This window comes from Hemiscyllium ocellatum, chromosome 25, assembly GCF_020745735.1.
Source record: "Hemiscyllium ocellatum isolate sHemOce1 chromosome 25, sHemOce1.pat.X.cur, whole genome shotgun sequence".
In the NCBI taxonomy this organism is placed as follows: Eukaryota; Metazoa; Chordata; class Chondrichthyes; order Orectolobiformes; family Hemiscylliidae; genus Hemiscyllium; species Hemiscyllium ocellatum.
Window position 1 is genome coordinate 25452646 of NC_083425.1, and position 20480 is coordinate 25473125.

General features: G+C 42.8%; 1 protein-coding gene across 1 annotated transcript in view; it reads left to right on the forward strand.

Moving 5' to 3' along the window:
• The window catches only part of sdk2b (sidekick cell adhesion molecule 2b), a 469615-nt gene that overhangs the window by 281836 nt on the left and 167299 nt on the right, over positions 1-20480 (forward strand). The window contains exons 33-34 of the mRNA XM_060844513.1: positions 8153-8223; positions 16017-16152. Coding sequence (XP_060700496.1) covers positions 8153-8223; positions 16017-16152 — 207 coding nt within the window. The remainder of the gene's footprint in view (positions 1-8152; positions 8224-16016; positions 16153-20480) is intronic.

A 20480-nucleotide genomic window follows, 5' to 3' on the forward strand; every position in this document is an offset into this window, starting at 1 on the left:
TGTTTCCTGTAAATTGCATGGCTGTGCAGTTGCTCAGAAGTTCATACAGCATGTTGGCATACCAATTGCAGCATTGATCTCCAATTCCAAAATTATGAAAGGGATTGGTTATGGACATAGTAGTTGTATTGATTGTCATTTAATAAAGTTCTGTAGACTCTGGAACAATCTCAGCAGATTGGAGTGTGCCAAATATCACTTAGTTATTTAAAAAAGGAGGGACGGAGAAAACGGGGAATTACAGGTTGATAAGCTTGACATCAGTCGTGGGAAAATGCTACAGTCTATTATAAAGGTTGTCATAACAGAGCACGTGGAAAATATTAAGGGATTAGATAGAGTCAGCATGGATATTTGAAAGGAAAATCATGATTGACAAAACTAATTGAATTTTATGAGGATGTAATTAGTGAGAATAGATAAGGGAGAGATGGCTAATTTGTACTTAATAAAATCTTACAAGGGCTTTGTGCAAAGTTAAAACACATGGGATTATCAGTAATTTACTGGCATGAATTGAGAATATGTTAGCAGACAGGAAACAGAGAAAAGGTGTAAATTAGTTTTTTTCAGAGTGTAAAGTGGTGATTAGTGGGGTTTCGCAAGGATCAGTGTTTAGGCCTCAGCTATTGAAAATATATAGCAATGATTTGCCTGTGGAAGCTAAATAGAATATTTTCAAATTAGCTCATTTGTACAAAACTAGTGGGGATTGTGAGTGGTGAGGAGCATATAAAGAGAATTTGAAACAATTTAGACAAACTGAGTATGTGGGCCAAAATGTGGCAAATGCAATATAATGTGGGTAAGTGTGAGATTATCCACTTGGCGAAGAAAACAGATTGGCTGAGTGGTTTTTAAATTATCATAGTTTGGAAAATGTTGATGTACACAGGGATTTGGGTGTAGGTGTACATTTTCACTGAAAGTAATATGCAGATACAACAAGCAGTTAGGAAAACAAGTGGCATATTAATATTCATTGCATGAGGATTTGAATACATGAGCAAGACTATACCTGGTTGTGTTCAGTTGAAGAGAAAGAATATATTTGCCAGAGAGAGTGCACTGAAGGTTCACCAGACTGATTTCTAGAATTGCATTGAAATATATAAACTTTTGACAGGACCGCAAAGACAGGATGCATTAATGTGTTTTTCCTGGTTGAAGGTGGTCTAGAATATGGAGTCACGGTCTCAGGATGCAGGCTAGGCCATTTAGGACTGAGATAGAGAGAACTACACAGAGAGTAGTGAAGGGGGTATTGTCTATCACAAGGCTGCAGAGGCCAAGTCATTGGATATATTTAAGAAAGAAACAAAGATTCCTAGATACTAATGCAACATGGGGGTTTGGGGACAAAGTGGAGTTGTCTTTAAGATAGAGGATCAACCATGACCATATTGAATGATGAAGTAGACTTGATGGGCCAAATGGCCTACTCCTACTCCTCCTTTCTATATTTCATAGTTTCAATCCTTTGGTAAGTCTTAAATCAGCGTCTTATTTAGATGGCTGTATAATCTGTAAGGAGAAGTTATAGGATCTGAGTTCTGGCATCAAATGCGACATTTCCAACTGTTAAAATTAAGTTCAAAACGTCTGCTGGCTCAGAATTCATTCACACACATGCTTTTGACTCCAGATGGCAGCCCATCAGATCTAAAAGAGAATCAACCAAGATTGTTCCCTGTAATACCAAAGGCTAGTATCTGATGATACATTCAATATGTTTTCCACTCACGAACACAGATACCTCGTTCAATGCATCACCCCATGTCACTGGTACATAAAGCCACTGTTTTGCAAATTACTTTCATATTATTTGGGGCAAGTAACAGCGAGCCCAGGCTTAAACTCTTTTGATCTTATTATTTGTCTGAGGTCAGAATAAACTTATTTGTCACTTGCATGGGCACATTGCCGACAATAGTGATGCATTTTCATTGTTCTTTTTTCAATGTGGAAATGCGTAATTCATGAGCCTGTAATTCCAAAAGCTAAAGCTGCCTTTGTGTTCCATGCAGAACGGCAGTGGAATATCATGGGATGGATGCATTGACACCAGTAGCCAAAGAGGCAGAAACTCTACAAAATTAATCTCATACAATTGCAGTTATTGAAAGTGCACATCACCATTTTCATTTATGATCATTTGTTTTAACCCCCCCCCCCCCCAAGGCAGAAGTAGGCATACACAGGTTGATGATATATCTTTGCAGATCTGGCTTGAATCAGTTGACTATGAGCTCAGCCCACCTGCTTCCACAGAGCATGATAGAATGTTTTATCAGAAGGAAATGTTTGTATTTGCCATGGACAAACTGCAACTCTTGCAACACATGCTATATTACTACAACAAAGTTTGCATTTATATGGCTCTTTGGATGTTGAATAGCATCCCAAGACATGTCCCAGATCCATAATCAGACACAAAACAGCATCAAGCCTCAGAAGTACATAGTAAGAGGAACCAACTGAACAGTTGGTCAAATCAATGCATTTTAAGGCCCAGAGAATAGTGTTGTTGGTAATACAGCTGTCAATGATGGAGATACACAGGAAACTAGTTGAGGAAACACTAGCCTTGAAAGGTTGAAGGTGGCTACTGAAGTACAGAATGCAAGGTTATGAAGGATTTAAAAGGAGGTTCTAGGTAGTGGGAAGAAAAGGAATGATTGGCCCATCTTTGTTTTCCAAAAAAGTCCTGGGATTCTGGGCAGTATTAGCCAGGGAGAGTAAAGACTCAGTGTTTACTGTGGTTATCCACTTTGGTGGCAAGAACAGGAAGGCAGATTACTACCTCAATGGAATTCATTTAGGTAAAGGGGCAGTACAGAGAGATCTGGGTGTTCTTGTACACCAGTCAATGAAGGCAAGCATGCAGGTACAGCAGGTAGTGAAGAAGGCTAATAGCATGCTGGCCTTCATAACAAGAGGAATTGAGTATAGAAGCAAAGAGATGTTTCTGCAGCTGTACAAGGCCCTGGTGAGACCACACCTGGAGTACTGTGTGCAGTTCTGGTTTCCAAATTTCAGGAAAGACATTCTGGCTATTGAAGGAGTACAGCGTAGGTTCACGAGGTCAATTCCTGCAATGGAGGGATTACCTTACACTGAAAGACTGAAGCGACTGGGCTTGTATACCCTTGAGATTAGAAGACTGAGAGGGGATCTGATTGAGACATAAGATTATGAAAGGATTGGACACTCTGGCAGCAGGAAATATGTTTCCGCTGATGGGTGAGTGCCGAACCAGAGGACACAGCTTAAAAGTACAGGGTAGATCATTTAGGACAGAGATGAGGAGAAACTTCTTCACCCAGAGAGTGGTGGCTGTGTGGAATGCTCTGCCCCAGAGGGCAGTGGAGGCCCAGTCTCTGGATTCATTTAAGAAAGAGTTGTATAGAGCTCTCAAAGATAGTGGAATGAAGGGTTATGGAGCTAAGGCAGGAAGCGGATACTGATTAGGAATGATCAGCCATGATCACATTGAATGGCGGTGCAGGCTCGAAGGGCTGAATGGCCTACTCCTGCACCTATTGTCTATTGTCTATTGTTTGAAGTGGTATCAGATCTGCTAATAGATGGCTGCAGTAGAACAAAATCACATTTAATCACCTTGGCTGGGAGGATGCAAAGCTAAGTTCCAAACTGGGAAAAAGATTAGATTGACAAGAGTAGAGCTGTGCCAAGAAGGATTGAAAAGTAGAGGAGGAGTGGTAGAGCAGATTGATAGTAACAGAATGATAACAGGATAAATGGTCAAAGAGATAACCACAAATGTGGAAAGCACATTTACACAAAGGAACAGATGAGAGGGGTAGGGGAAAACAGCAAAGCATTGAAATCAGGAGAGCAGGCAAGTTAAATTGAGGTGGGACTGTGGGATTTACAGAGCAAATGCTAAATTTAAGGATGTAGATTTGTCACTGTGTGTAATCAATGACATTCAACATCTGAGACTGAATTTTCCAATGAGGTTGGAGGGCATGTGTTAGATTGGGCAGTTGCAAAGCAGCTAGTCTATTTTCCACTTTTAATGTTGTCATTCAGTTGGATTTGTTGAATAGACAAAAGTGGTGCTGTAAAAGCACAGCAGGTCAGACAGCATCCGAGGAAAATCGACGTTTTGGGCAAAAGCCCTTCATCAGGAATGAGGCTGGGAACCTCCAGGATGGAGAGATAAATGGTAGGGGGGTGGGGCTGGGAAGAAGGTAGCTAAAAGTGCAGTAGGTGGATGGAGGTGGGGATGAAGGTGATAGGTCGGAGAGGAGAGTGGTGCGGATAGATAGGAAGGAAGGTAGGCAGGTAAGACAGGTCATGAGGGTGGTGCTTAGTTGGCAGGTTGGAACTGGTGTAAAGTGGGAAAAGGAGAAATGAGGGAATTGGTGAAGTCCACATTGATGCCCTGGGGTCGAAGTGTCCCGAACGCCTCATCTTCCGCCTCGGAACACTTCAACCCCAGGGCATCAATGTGGACTTCATCAGTTTTCTCATTTCCCCTCCCCCCACCTTACCCCAGTTCCAACCTGCCAGCTCAGCACCATCCTCATGACCTGTCCTACCTGCCTACCTTCCTTCCCATCTATCCCCTCCACCCTATCACCTTCATCCTCACCTCCATCCACCTATTGCACTCTTAGCTACTTTCCCTCCAGCCCAACCCCCACCTCACATTTATCTCTTCGGGCTTTTGCCCGAAACGTTGATTTTCCTGTTCCTCGGATGCTGCCTGACCTGCTGTGCTTTTCCAGCACTACTTGACTCTGATCTCCAGCATCTGCAGTCCTCACTTTTGCCTAGTAGATTTTTTGAATATCCAGCTGCTTAGAATATCCTGGCATTGCCACACCCAAATTTGTTTCTAGAATTATGCTGAAGTAGTTTATCAAATTTTAGATTTTATTTTGCTGCGTTCCTTATCTCAGTTAGTGGAATACCTCGCACCAATGATTTATGGACACAGTTATAGAGTCATAGAGATATCCAGCATGGAAACAGACCCGTTGGTCCAATCCGTCCATGCCGACCAGATATCCCAATCCAATCTAGTCCCACCTACCAGCACCCGGCCCATATCCTCCAAACCCTTCCTATTCATGTACCCATCCAAACGCCTTTTAAATGTTGCAATTGTACCAGCCTCCACCACTTCCTCCGGCAGCTCATTCCATACATGTACCACCCTATGTGTGAAAAAGTTGCCCCTTAGGTCCCTTTTTTATCTTTCCCCTCTCACCCTAAACCTATGCCCTCTAGTTCTGGTCAGAGTATTTAGTACAGGAGTTGGGATGTCATGTTGCAGCTGTACAGGACATTGGTGAGGCCACTGTTGGAATATTGCGTGCAGTTCTGGTCTCCTTCCAATCGGAAAGATGTGAAACTTGAAAGGGTTCAGAAAAGATTTACAAGGATGTTGCCAGGGTTGGAGGATTTGAGCTATAGGGAGAGGCTGAACGGGCTGGGGCTGTTTCCCCTGGAGCGTCGGAGGCTGAGGGGTGACCTTATAGAGGTTTACAAAATTATGAGGGGCATGGATAGGACAAATAGACAAAGTCTTTTTCCTGCGTTGGGGGAGTCCAGAATCATAACACTTTGTTTTATTCTGTCACAGAACAGTTAACATTCCAGCAGAAGTTGAATAACCTCAGACATTGAAAAGAAGCCCATTGTTCTTTGGCTGAGCAGCATGTTATCAGTGAAAATATTTATTTTAAAAATAATGTTTTTTTTCAAAATGTGAATTCTTGTAGACTTGTAGCATAAGTAATAAGAAACAATTTAACAATGCTGTTGTTTACAATTTCACTTTGAATGTTGATAATTAGAGCAGGCCAAGAAGTTAATGGTACTTAAGGCTGAAACATTCGTGTATTTTGGCAAGTATGCAGTAAATGTTGCAGAACATAACTGTGTAAAATGTGAGAAAATGCATAAACTGACCAACAAATGAATTTATCAGGAATTTAATTGTGCAGGATTCGATGTAATTTTGAGAAAAATGTCAGCATTAAATATTGTTGAAGCTTCATCTAAATTTGAAATATTCAAATGCTACAGTATGGGAGAGGCGGTGGTCCAGCGACCATGTCACCGGACTAGTAGTCCAGATGTGAATATCCTGTATTTTCTTCCCAATAAGCCAACAACCAAGCCACCCCATTGCTGCCAGCAAACTTCTACAACAATTTAGATGAGCCCTGTCATTCCTCCATTTTATTTAAATTATGCAACAGTCTTAAAACATAATTTTGTAAATTCTTGCATTTGTAATGAAATTCATTATGCTACTGCATTAAACCAAGTGTACTAAGGACTAGTATTTTATCCACGTGCTGGTAGTTACTAAATTACACAAACAAAGCATGAATTTAATCTGCCCTAGTAATGAACAAGGCATGAGGATAACTCATGTATAGTTATGCTCATAGTGCCAATGACTGGAGTAAAAAGGTACAGGTTTAACTTTATAAGGTAAAAACAATGACTGCAGATGCTGGAAACCAGATTCTGGATTAGTGGTGCTGGAGAAGCACAGCAGTTCAGGCAGCATCCGAGGAGCAGTAAAATCGACATTTCGGGCAAAAGCCCTTCATCAGGAATACAGGCAGGGTGGAGAGATGAATGAGAGGAGGGTGGAGGTGGGGAGAAAGTAGCATAGAGTACAATGGGTGGATGGGGGTGGGATGAAGGTGATAGGTCTAACTTTATGCAAATTTAAGAAGAACAATGTATGTTTCATTAATAGCTTATTTGGTAAAACCTGGGTTACGCAGTCCATATGCTGCCAAATCAAATTTTAAAAATGAGAAGCAGTTGGGTACAATTGCTCTCAGTATCTTTGAAATAAGAAATTTCATTAAAAAAAACTCTCTTAAACATTATCCAATGAGGATGCTGCTAAGTACTTGTGTAGATGTGAAATAACGACTGGATTGTTGTCTCAGTTGTAATATCTACCAGTATTCACTGGATTCAATTGAGGCTTTCAAAAGGACATTAGATGATTAAATGGAACCAGTGTGCAGGGTTAGGGGGGAGACACGGGTTTGGCACAAAGTCAAATGTTCAAAGAGTCATTGCGGACAAGATGGGACTAACGGCCTCCTTCTGCAATGTAACAGTTCTATTTCACTGTGTCCAACGCCTGCACACACACGACATGGGTGCTGGGGCAGAATAAGCACTACCGCAATTGGGTGGTAGCACAGGAATTAAGGCAAAAGAAAAAAGTATATAACCAGAAGATTTAGAGTCTCCTTAGTTTTGGGCACTGACTCTGTGCTGGCTAGGCCACAGTCAGTGTGTTCAAAAATATATATATAACCAGGAGTTTTAGAATCTCCTCAGTTTAGGGAACTGACTCTGTAAAAAAAGATAAAACAGTTCTGTGATTCAACTCAAACTTGAACAAAATAAACAGCAACTGACCCAGATCTTGTAATCTCTGGATAGTGGTAAACCAGATTTACTGTCAAAGATAGTGTTGGGCCCTATCAGAAGTTTGAATGGACTGACAACATGGAAATTGCCTTGAAAATGTATAAATTTGATGGGAAATTAACCACATCTGGAACCTGCCACCAATGACTATCTCCCAGCCCCCTAGGCATGACTCCCTGACTTAACTGCCCCAACTACCACCTCACTATTTCTTTCTGAAACTTTTCGAGGAGGCTTTGGGATATTTAACCTGTGTTTACTTACTGAAATACAGCATTGAATGCCGTTGAAAGGGGTTGTAGCTTCCACGGTTATTATTCTGTATTTAGCAAGTTCTGCAGTCTCCATCTTCAGATGATGGGTTTTAAAATCACAGGTAAGTAACAGTTTTTGTTTTGTCTAATCTGTGTCAGAAATAGACTTCTTACCCAGTTTAAAAGAGTTGGCTGAATGCCTTGAGGAGAAAAGGAGGGAAGAACCTTGAAACATTTTCAAAAGTTAATGGTAATAAAGATGGTATTATTGCCATATACTAAGAAATAGTTTTATAAATCGAGAACTTTTCATCTGAAGGAGGCGATATGTGTAACGAATAATCTAAATATTATGACTAGCTTCACTTACAATGTTTTTACACATACTTATAATTATTAACACAAAAATGCTGTCACACGGCTTTAAACAAAAGCTTATCTTTTTATTGTAGCACCAGATGAGCCACCTGAAATTCTTTCTGTGACACCACATACCACAACCTCAGTAATGATTCGTTGGCAGGTGAGTTTAAGACACTTCTCTGAAACTACGTGTTTCATTTTTTGAGTCACTAACTTTATCAGCAGCATGTAGCCAAGCGAGTTTTAATTTCAGCAATTTGCTACTTCATTATAGGTTGTTGGAGAATTGTATTCACAGTGTGAAACATGTGGAATAGGACTTACTGAAATAATGCCATGAGGACCGGTATCCCGTTACCAAGTCAACCTTTATTAATATGCGCATAGTGCATGACACTGATGCAACTAGCACAGAGCTGGTTCCTAGAGTGAACAGAACCCCTGACACTCCTGTTTATATCTGCCAGCCAGGACTCCCTAATTAGGCTAGACTAATAGTCCCAGTCAGGGAATTCATATTTTGATGGATCCACATGGCTGACATCATTCCAATCACTACATCCCTCCTCCTCTAAGTCCTGGGATGTAGCCCCATTCTTGTTCCTGTAGCTTCTGCCTGGGGCACTTTCATACCAAGTCCGGTTCCTCCAACTCTGCCTTGGATACTGGTGGCATGGACCAGACCGTAGCCCACCTCTTGGGTCTGGAGCATTTTGGCCGAAATTCATCTTTTTCCAGTGGTAACGGCGTCGAGGTTGCGAAATCTGCTGTGTCCATCCCGCCTTCAAGCATTTTTTTTTGACACTGAGCAGAGGGGGTTCAGCCAGTATCTGGCTGGGCAACCTTTGTTCAGAACAATCACTCTTGTTCTCCATTTTTTTAAAGAATCCCTACACCGTGGAAACAGGCCATTTGGTCCAACAAGTCCACATCGACCCTCTGAAAGAGAATCTCACTCAGATCCATTCCCCTACCCACATTGCCTTGCTGGATGTTCTGAGGGGTTGGCTATGTTTTGCTTGTGCCCCATTTGCAAGGTTACAGCTTTCATATGGTCCACGTGCTTGTTCAGGACTGCTTCTCCTACCCAAACTTTGTACTTCATGGGACCTGACCTCGCATTGACCATACCTCTTACTCATGCAGGATCATTCCCATGGGTTCAGCACCAAACCCCATCTCCTGAAGTAAACTGCCTCCTTCACTTAGAGGAACCTTGTGTCTGGCAACGGCATTCCTGATGCCATTTCACCCTTCCCCAGCCAGGTCCAGGAAGATCAGATTTACCCTGGTCGGGAGTCTTCTGCTATTCAAACCTCTGTTGGAGGTGTCCTTGTGGTTGCTTGAGGGTGGTCCAATAATCAAACAGGAACCAGTACAGTTTGATATTTAGTGAAGCTGTAGACTGTTTCTTTAAGCCTGCCTTCAAAGTTTGGATTGCTCTTTCTGCCAGACCATTGGATGATGGATGGTATGGAGTTGTCCTTGTATGTCAAATTCTTTCAACTTTAGGAAATACTCAAGTTCCCTGCTGTTAAACAATGACCTGTTGTCTGTGACCAACACCTCCAGGGGTCAGTCTGTTACAAAGGATGTTCGCAATCAATCATCCCAGAGTTTGATGGATGAACTCCATACATATCCACCCACTTTTGAGTGGGTGTCCACAATGACTAGAAACATACACACCATGAAGGACTGGCATTGTCAACATGTAACCAAGTCCAGGATTTACCCAGCCATTCCCACGAACATAGGGGAGCTACTGGTGGTAATGTTTGACTGTGTTTTCACTCTGGGCACTGCCCTATCAAAATGGCTAAGTTGGCATCCTGGCCACCAGACATAACTTTGCACCAGCATCTTTATTTTAAAAAGCCCTGGATGATTCTGGTGGAGCCCAGCCAGTATCTGGCTGGGCAGCCTTTGCTCAGAAAAATCACTCTTGTCCTCCATTTTTTTTAAGAATCCCTACAGTGTGGAAATAGGCCATTTGGCCCAACGAGTCCACACCGACCCTCTGAAGAGAACCCCACTCAGATCCATTCCCCTGCCCTATTACTCTACCTTTCCCCTGAATACTGCCCCTAACCTACACATCCCTGAAAACTATTGGCAATTTAGCACGGGCAATTTGCTTAATCTGCACATCTTTGGATTGTGGGAGGACACCGGTGCACCTGGAGGAAACCCATGCAGGCACAGGGAGAATGTGCAAACTCCACACAGACAAATCTCCCCAGGCTGGAATCGAACCTGGGTTCCTGGTGCTGTGAGGCAGCAGTGCTAACCACTGAGCATTATTTTATCACCTTCTATTATGATCTGGTCTCACTGGATCCAGATATCTTTCAATTCTGGTTGTTTCCCCTCTCAGCTGTTGTAGTTTTGCCAGGATGGAATCTTTTTGCGTCCAGAGCCTGATATTGTCAGTAGTGACCGGAAGGGTGTCCAAAAAGTTTAAAACCCGAACAGACCCTTCTAGCAGCTGCACCAGCAGTAGTTTATCTGGCACTGGGAGATGTCTCAAGGCGTCGGTATTTGACGTTTGGCCTGCCAGACAGTGTTCCAACTTGTAATTGTAAGAGCCCACTGATGAATTCAACAGCCCTGTACTCTTTAAGTAGCCTTAGCAGGGGTTTGTAGTCTGTTGCTATTACACGTTTATGTCCGTAAAGAGTGTGTGGAACTTTCTCACACCAAAGATGATCGCCAGACCTTCCTTCTCTACCTGGGCGTATCTTCTTTCAGCATCAGCCATAGTCTGGGAAGCATACACTGTCGGGCGTTCCTCTCTACTGGGCAACACTACCCAATACTGTACTGGGAGGCATTGCATGTCAGCACCACATCTCGTTAGGGATTGTTGTATACCAATGCCGTAGACAACTTTGGCTGCTTCATTTCCCTAAAGGCTACATCTTGGCTACGAGAACATTTCCAAGACTGACCCTTTCTCAGCCACAGATGCAAGGGTGCTAGGATGGAAGCTAGATTACGTATGAACTTTCCGTAATAATTCACCAACCCAAAGAAAGACCTAAGCACTGGTACAAACATGGGAGCTGGGTGACCTTTAATCACCCTCACTTTATCCTCCAGCTGGTGTAACCCGGTTTTCTTCACTCTATGGTCCAAGTAGTTCACATACCCCCTGCCTGAGAGAAACATTTATGTTTAATGCCCTTAATCAGTCTTCCTGGTTATTAGCACATCATCCAGATCTGGGGTAGATCTTGTAAAATGTGCTCCATCATCCACTAGAAAATGACACAGGCTGATGATACCCCAGTTGGCAGTCTCATATATTGGTATAAACCCTGATGGATTTTAATGCAGCATACTTCTGAGAATTCCCATCTAATCACAATTGCAGGTACTAATGACTAATGTTCAGTTTCATGAAGGACAGCCTGTCCCATCCAGTTTTGCACATTTGTGTCCTCAAGGCGCTGATTTGGTGTTTGTTCATCTGTGAACGATGGTTTACTGTTTGTTTGAAATCCCCAAAGAGCTGAACTGACCCATCGGCCTTCACAGTTGATATGTCTGCTGCTGCCCATTCCACAAACTGCACTGGGTTGATGATTCTTTCACTTTCCAGCCTTTGATTTCTGCCGCTACCTTTGGATATAAGGAAAATGGCACTGGGCAGGCCTTGCAGAATCATGGAATTGCTTCTTGGTCAACATGCAAGGCGGCCTTAGCCAATTGATAGTCCCTAGACCTTCCTGAAAAATGTATGGGTATTTAATATAGAACATAAGAACATTACAGCGCAGTACAGGCCCTTCGGCCCTCGATGTAGTGCCGCCCTGTCATACTAATCTGAAGCCCATCCCACCTACACTATTCCATGTACGTCCATTTGCCTGTCCAATGACGACTTAAATGCACTTAAACTTGGCGAATCTACTACCAATACTCATTCCATACCCTTGCTACTCTCTGAGTAAAGAAACTACTTCTGACATCTGTTTTATACCTATCTCCCCTCACTTTAAAGTTGTATCCCCTCGTGTTTGCCATCCCCATACTTGGAAAAAGGCTCTCCCTGTCCACCCTTATCTAACCCTCTGATTATCTTGTATGTCTCTATTAGTCACCTCTCAACCTTCTTCTCTCTAATGAGAACAGCCTCAAGGCCCTCAGCCTTTCCTCATAAGACATTCCTTCCATACCAGGCAACATCCTAGTAAATCTCCTCTGCACCCTTTCCAAAGCTTCCACATCCTTCTTATAATGCGGTGACCAGAACTGTACACAATACTCCAAGTGTGGCTGTACCAGAGCTTTGTACAGCTGCAGCATGACCTCCTAGTTCCGGAACTCAATCCCTCTATTAATAAAGGCCAAAACACTGTATGCCTTCTTAACAACACTGTTAGGACTTCACTCAGACAGCCATTTTCTAATCTGAAAAGCCAATCAAGTTGAATCTTTTTTCACTAATTTCGCCCCATCAAGCTTGTGCCTGAGCTTTTTCCGACAATCGGTAGTAACTGAACCAACTGCTTCTCATGAGAGACCAAAACCAAAGCTGTACACTTAATCTACATTGGTTCCATAGTCTTGGTTCTCAGCCTGGCTGAGGTCTTAGGCAAAACCTAAGAGTTAGCATGCAGAGTGAAGTTTGGTGAAGACCAGTTCTGTAATCACTGATACAGCCGTGCTGGTATTGACCTCCATTAGAACTGGGTGCCCGTTTAACCAGACATTTATTTTGATTGGTTCTGATTTGGATGTTGCTAAGCAATTTAGCTGTTCTAAACCAGCTGTCGGTAGATTTTCCAGAGTGTGTACTTTCTGGATACAGACCGAGGAGTTCTCTTACTCAATCCAGTCCTAGTGGGACTCTTTAGCTGTCTTAAGTCCACATATCGGCAGCAACTACAATGGCCTGCCAGCCCAGATCCTTGAAAATTTTAATCATTTCAGTGAGGCTTGACCTTCTATTGGGGTTTAGCTGTGGGCTGACCTACAGTCCTTCTGTCCAGGATATGCCTTGAGTGAGGCTATGTGATTGCCTTCACTCAAGTGGTGTTCCCCAAGCTCAGAAGGTCTGGTGAGGGTATCCACTTCTGTTGGAATACCCTGCAATTCATAAACTCCATTTGGCACATCTCCTAATTACAAAGCCAGTTGTTGTGCCTGTTTGAAGTCCAGTTGGACTTTAACTAATTGGCATTTTTGCATGGTTACATCGTAATTGCCATATATCAAACAGTCTCTCAGCATCTCACTTAGAGTTAAACCAAAATCACGGGCCTCTGCTAGTTGTCTTGCCCCTTGTCAAAAATCCCAATACCGATTTCTCTGGTCCTCGAACTGCCGAGTAAAACCTATAGCATCTCAGAATTATGATGAGGAGGTGCCAGTGTTGGACTTGGGTGGACAAAGTTTAAAATCACACAACTCGGGGTTATAGTCCAACCAGTTTATTTGGAAGTACTAGCTTTTGAAGCACTGCTCCTTCATCAGGTAGCTAGTGTTGTGTGATTTTTAACTTTACCTCAGAATTAGAAGAGGCTTGGATCATCATATTCCTTAGCTAAATTTGTCAACTCTTGAAATTTCCCTGCAAAAGTTATTTGGTTTCTAATAACCAAAAAAGCTGCAGATCCACAAACCATCAAGATAATTGCTTATTGCTTTTCTTAAAAAAAAATTCCGTTCTTTCCAAAAAATTGCATACCTGGGCCCAGTCTTCAACGGCAAGAATGAACTCCATTAAAGTCGTTATCCCATCACCACGTCATCTTTTATGTACACGTGTAATGTACATAGCACCAACCCTGCGAGCTCACAGCCAGCTTCTAGAGTGAACAGAAACCCTGACACTCCTGTTTATTTTTTTCAGCACCCTAAACTGAGGAGATGCTGAATCTCCTGTTTATTTTTATTTTATTAACCAAATTACAAAACAGTTTACAATAAACATTTACAGCTATCCAAGAGACAGCAATTTTACAAGGGAGAGGAGCAGCAAAGCTAGGCCCCAAACCCTACCATTCAACCATTTCACAGGGAGATGAGGGCAAATCTCAAATCCCAGTTACACATAAGACAGTGACAATGACATTTGTACAGTAAACAATACAGTCACGTACAGAAGTGCAGACAATACAGACCCAGCAAGCCCCCACCCCTCCCACCTTCCGACCACTCTAAGGCAGCCTGCCCCTACCCACGTTCCGGTTCTCGGTCCACTCTGTGTCCCTTCCAGTTGTCGGTCCGCCCTCACACACCTTTCGACCACCTCTAGGACAGCCCGCCCCGGTACCCGCCCGGGGTTACAGCGGTTTGGACGGCCTACCCACCTTCCAGCTTCACTAACCACCCTCAGCACCTTTCGACCACCTTTGGGGCAGCCTGCCCCGGTCCCTACCCCGAGTGACAGCGCTGAGGACGGCTACCTGCCTTCTGGCTCTCGGTCTGCCCCTGCGTACCATTGGGCTCTCGCCCACCCCATTGCGCATCCGACCAGTGGGCTATCCTAGCACACCTTTCGAGCACCTCTAGGGCAGCCCGTCCCCTTCCCTGGGACGACAGCGTGTAGGGTAGCCCACAAGCCTTCCGGATCTCAAATCGCCCCTACGCGCCTTCTGGCTCTCGGTTGCTCTGACACCTTTCGACCACCTCTAGGACAGCCCGTCCCGATTACCCCTTATCGGGACGACAGCGCTCAGAACAGCCTCCTCACCATCTGGCTCTCGGATGACTGGCATCAGGGTGGCCTACCCACCCTCTGGCTCTCAGGACAGCCTACCAACCTTCAGGTTCACAGGATGGCCTACCCACCTTCCAGCTCTCGGGGTGACAGCTTTCAGGGCGACGCATGAGCCTCCCAGCTCACGACAAGGCCTGCCAGGCCCAGGGACACACAAGACAGTGCAGGTGATAGATTCAGGAAACACCACAATAAAAAAAACAGAGTCCTTTCTGGTACACAGTTCAAATCTATACATAGAGTCTTCAAGATATAGAATCCATTGCCAGGAAGAGTCCACTCCACTATACGATGTACATGGTCAGAAATAGAGTCCGCTCCAAACTGCAGAGTCCATTAACAAAAACAGAGTCCACAACCAAGGGCAGAGTCCACTCCTGAAGGCAGCAAATGCACACCCCACAGTTGTTTAGTCTCCAGAGTCCTAGCCCCAGCCTTGGAAAACCAGGCCCACTCACAGGAACAGTACATTGTACAGGTGCAGTTAACTCACAGCAGTTTGGTCCACTCTTGAGGGAAAGGTGTTCTCCCAAACTCCAGGATACAGCAACTGCTCACCTCCCAGCACACACACAGGTGTTCAATCTTCAGAGGCCCAGTCCCAGGGCTAGGCCTCCCCACAGGAACAGCTCCTCTGGTAGAATGTATGTCTTCCACAAAGGCTCAGTCCAATCACCAATAAAAAGTGAAGACACATACAAAAAGCAAAGAAAACTAGAGTCCAAGGGCTAAGCCCTACCATAAAATTAACATTATCTTTTTCTCAATAAGAGTAACATAGGCTGTAACCAGCCAGTGGAACAAAATCCCTTAGTGAGAACTGAGCCACACCTGAAACACATTATGTGCATCAGGAGTTTAACAATCAGTCCTCACTAAGAGGAATGCCAGTTAACAAACTGGCTAAATAATTCAGCCAGTTCAGGAATCAGGTTTTCCTCCCCTCCAAAAAAGAGAGAAACAGAAACTAACAGTAACATACTGACTGTAGTACCAACTAGCACAGAGTCAGCACCCTAAACTGAGGAGATGCTGAATCTCCTGTTTATATCTGTCAGTCAGGGCTCCCTGATTGGACCAGCTTAACAGCCCCAATCACGGAACTCATATTCTATGATATCCACCTGGCTGACCTTGTTCTAATCACTACATTTACTGACAACTCACTATCTGATCTTTGCAAAGTAATTATTTACAGACAGGTTTTTTTTATTCCTCCAAAGGCTCCTGCAGAAGAGAAAATTAATGGAATCCTTCTAGGTTATCGGATTCGCTACCGAGAATTAGTTTATGACAGCTACAGAAGCTTTACCCTTCGCAGCGTGAACAGTCCCAATGCTAAATGGTCTGAACTTACACGTAAGTTCATTTTATTATATTCTGTTACACAAGTGTACAGGACATTGTTGTTTTATTACTTTGCATGAGTTTAGCCTAGCAATTTGAATTGTTATTTTCCTATGCAAACCTGTTCAGTCCGTTCCTGTGAATAAGCTCCATCCAGGAAACTTGTTGCTACATCATATTGCAATTTTGTCCTTCCTTCTGGGGTGTATATCTGCTGTCAACTAAGAAAAAGGTGATTAGATTTAGATTAGATTAGATTACTTACAGTGTGGAAACAGGCCCTTCAGCACAACAAGTCCACACCGACCCCGTGAAGAACAACCCACCCAGAACCATTCCTCTACACCTAACACTACGGGCAATTTAGCATGGCCAATTCACCTAACCTGCACATTTTTGGACTGTGGGAGGAAACCGGATTGAAGGCTCTATCTCCATTACGGTTGTAATAGCCTCTAAATTCTCTGGATTTTTACAGTCGTTAGAAATTTTGTCAGGTATGATACTTTTTGCAGGAAATATAGTCTTCATTTGCATCATTTGACATCCTAAACTATCTAAGTTGAGTTTTACCATGACTGTGATTGTTGAAACTCAATCAACTCAGCAACAGGAATTAATGGAGAGAACTGTGTTTAACAAATTGCATGGATAAACATATCAAATTCTTTTCAAAATTATCATCACTTCTGCTATTCTGAAATCCTAAAATAAGAAATTTAAAACATGAGTTTACAATTGAAGTAAATCAAGTTTTTTTTAATCATCTTTTTTGAATCAAAAGTCTTATGAATATGAGTCAAATGAACTAGGCTTCAAACTGGTTATATTATGAAACTAATAATCCTAGATTTCTCATTTGATTACACTAATTCAAATCCCAGCATAAAACAGTGAAAAAAATTAGATTTAACTAATTGCACTAAAATCTGGAATAAAAAACTTTAATTTTATGATGTAGAAGTGCTGATATTAGACTGGCATAAAGCAGAGTCAAATGAAGCTTATAGTCCAACAGGTTTATTTAAATCACAAACCTTCGGAGCACTGCTCCTTCCTCAAATGGCAGTTTTATAACATTGGATTGTCATGAGACTCCATTCCAGTCCATTATGTCTATTAGGAAAGTCTGCTGCTCTTACCTGGTTAGACTTTCATTCCATGGTAAAAGCAAGGACTGCAGATGCTAGAAACCAGAGTCTAGATTAGAGTGCTGCTGGAAAAGTACAGCAGGTCAGGCAGCATCCAAGGAGCAGGAACATCAAAGTGTATTTTAGCCACCTCTGAATTATACTCATAAAGGTGGCTTACAAAATATTTTCAGGTGATAAGATTATGTAAAATAAAAAGGGCAATACATTAATCAGTGGTAGTTTTAATCTTCATGTAGATAGGGAAAATCAAATTGGCAAAAACAGCCATGAGGATGAATTCATCGAATATATTCAGGACAATTAGCTGGAACAAAACATTGGGGATCTAACCAGACATCAGGCTATTTTGGATTTGGCAATGTGTATTGAGGTAGATTTAATACAAGGTCATTTGAGAAACAGTGACCATAACATGTTTGAACGTAGCATTCAGTTTGACAATGAGAAACTTGGGTTGGAAGCAACTGTGCTAAATTTAAATAAGGGTAATTGAATAGTCATGAGAGAAGAGTTGGCTGAAGTGGACAGGCAAAGGAGTATAGCAGAAATGACAGTGGAAGAGCAATTGCAGAACATTAAGAAAATAGTTCATTATTTACAACAAAGAGATATCCCAGTGAGGAAGAAGGATTCTCGGACAGGGATAAGCCAACCACAGTTAACCAAGGAAGTTAAGGTCAACTTCAAATTGAAACAAAAAAATTGTACAATGTGACAAAGATAAATGGTAAATCAGAGGACTGGGAAAATTTTAAATGTCAACAAAAGATGATCAAAAAGTACAACAGAGAGAAAACAAAAAAGTAAGGCAAACATGTAAATATCAAGACAGACAACAAGGACTTCTGAAAGCATACAAACAGTGAATATAGGTCCCTTGAGGAATGAAACTGGGGAAATAATAATGGGAAGCAAGGAAATGGCAGAGCAGTTGAAAAAATACTTCACATCAGTCTTCATGGGAGAAGACATATAAAACAACTAAAATGTACCAAGCAATTGAGGGCTAAAGGAGTGGGAGGAAAGAAATGTGATAGCCATCATTAAATGAAAAGTATTAGGGAAACTAATGGGGCTAAAGGTCGTAAGTTGCCTGGACTTCATGAATGTTGGGTAAAAACAATGACTGCAAATGCTGGAAACCAGAGTCTAGATTAGAGTGGTGCTGGAAAAGCACAGCATTTCAGGCAGCATCCGAGGAGCAGTAAAATCAACGTTTCGGACAAAAATCCTTCATCAGGAATACAGGCAGAGAGCCTGAAGGATGGAGAGATAAGTGAGAGGAGGGTGGGGGTGGGGAGAAAGTAGCATAATGTACAGTAGATGAATGGGGGAGGGGATGAAGGTGATAGGTTGGGGGGAGGGTGGAGTGGATAGGTGGAAAAGCAGATAGGCAGGTAGGACAAGTCATGGGGACAGCGCTGAGCTGGAAGTTTGGAACTGGGGTGAGGTGGGGGAAGGGGAAATGAGGAAACTGTTGAAGCCCACATTGATGCCCTGGGGGTTGAAGTGTTCCGAGGCGGAAGATGAGGCGTTCTTCCTTCAGGCGTCTGGTGGTGAGGGAGTGGCGTTGAAGGAGGCCCAGGACCTCCATGTCCTTGGCAGAGTGGGAGGGGGAGTTGAAATGTTGGGCCACAGGATGGTGTGATTGATTGGTGCGGGTGTCCCAGAGATGTTCCCTAAAGTGCTCTGCCAGGAGGTGTCCAGTCTCCCCAATGTGGAGGAGACCACATCGGGAGCAATGGGTACAATAAATGATATTGGTGGATGTGCAGGTAAAACTTTGAATGATATGGAAGGCTCTTTTAGGGCCTTGGATGGAGGTGAGGGAGGAGGTGTGGGTGCAGGTTTTGCAATTCCTGTGGTGGTAGAGGAAGGTTCCAGGATGGGAGGATGGGTTGTAGGGGGGGCGTGGACCTGACCAGTAGTCACGGAGGGAACGGTCTTTGCGGAAGGCGGAAAGGGGTGGGGAGGGAAATATGTTCCTGGTGGTGGGGTCTGTTTGGAGGTGGCTGAAATGTCGGCAGATGATTTGGTTTATGCGAAGGTTGGTAGGGTGGAAGGTGAGCACCAGGGAGGTTCTGTCCTTGTTACGGTTGGAGGAGTGGGGTCTGAGGGCGGAGGCCTTGCATTTTAAAGGAGAAAGTGAATACACTGGTAGGATTAACACTTGTTAAAGAAAGCAATACTTAAGCATTAAACTATGAGAAATAAGTGAGAATCATGTTATTTCCCAGTAGTAAAGATTTTGATGAATATAGACTCTCTAAATGTGTTGCTTTGCATTAATAGTACTGTAGCATGTTATTCATTTATCCATTTACATAAAGATTGCCACACACAATTATTGTGACCGTCCTCACATGACATGATAAAAACTGAACAAAATGTAAAGCTTTTCAATGTCTTTCTTAGAGTATCATGCATGAAATATTGGCTGTTATAACATTTAGTCAAAGCAATATATATTAGAGAGTCATAGTCAGAGTTGTACAGAATGGAAACAGACCCTTCAGTCCAACTCATCCATGCCAACCAGATATCCCAACCTGATAAATTGATATCATAATCTATCCCATTTGCCAGTATTTGGCCCATATCCCTCTAAACCCTTCCTATTCACGTACCCATCAGATGCATTGTAATTATTATAATTGACCACTTCCTCCAGCAGCTCATTTCATCGACACATCACCCTCTGCATGAAAAGGTTGCCACTCAAGTCCCTTTTAAATCATTCCCCCTTACCTTAAACCCTATGTCCTCTAGTTTTGGACTACCCCAGTCTGAGAAAAAGACTTTAGCTATTCCCCCTTTCCAAGTCGCTCATGATTTTATAAATCTCGATAAGGTCACCCCTCAGCCTCTGATGTTCCGGGGGAAATATCCCCAGTCTATTCAATCTCTTCTTAGAGCTTATCCCGACAACATCCTTGCACCTCTTTTCTGAATCCTTTCAAGTTTAACAGCATCTTTCCTATAGCAGGGAGACCAGAATTGAACACAGTATTCTAAAAGTGCAAACTGAAAAAAAAAAGTGAATATTGCAATCTTTTCCTCCTTTGTTTTATGTCAATAGGCTTGAATTTTAACATCTGCAGAGTATTATACATAATGACATTTAATTGCATTGAATGTTTTTTTGTGATCATTGAGATCTTCCCAACTATTTATTTGTCGCCTGTA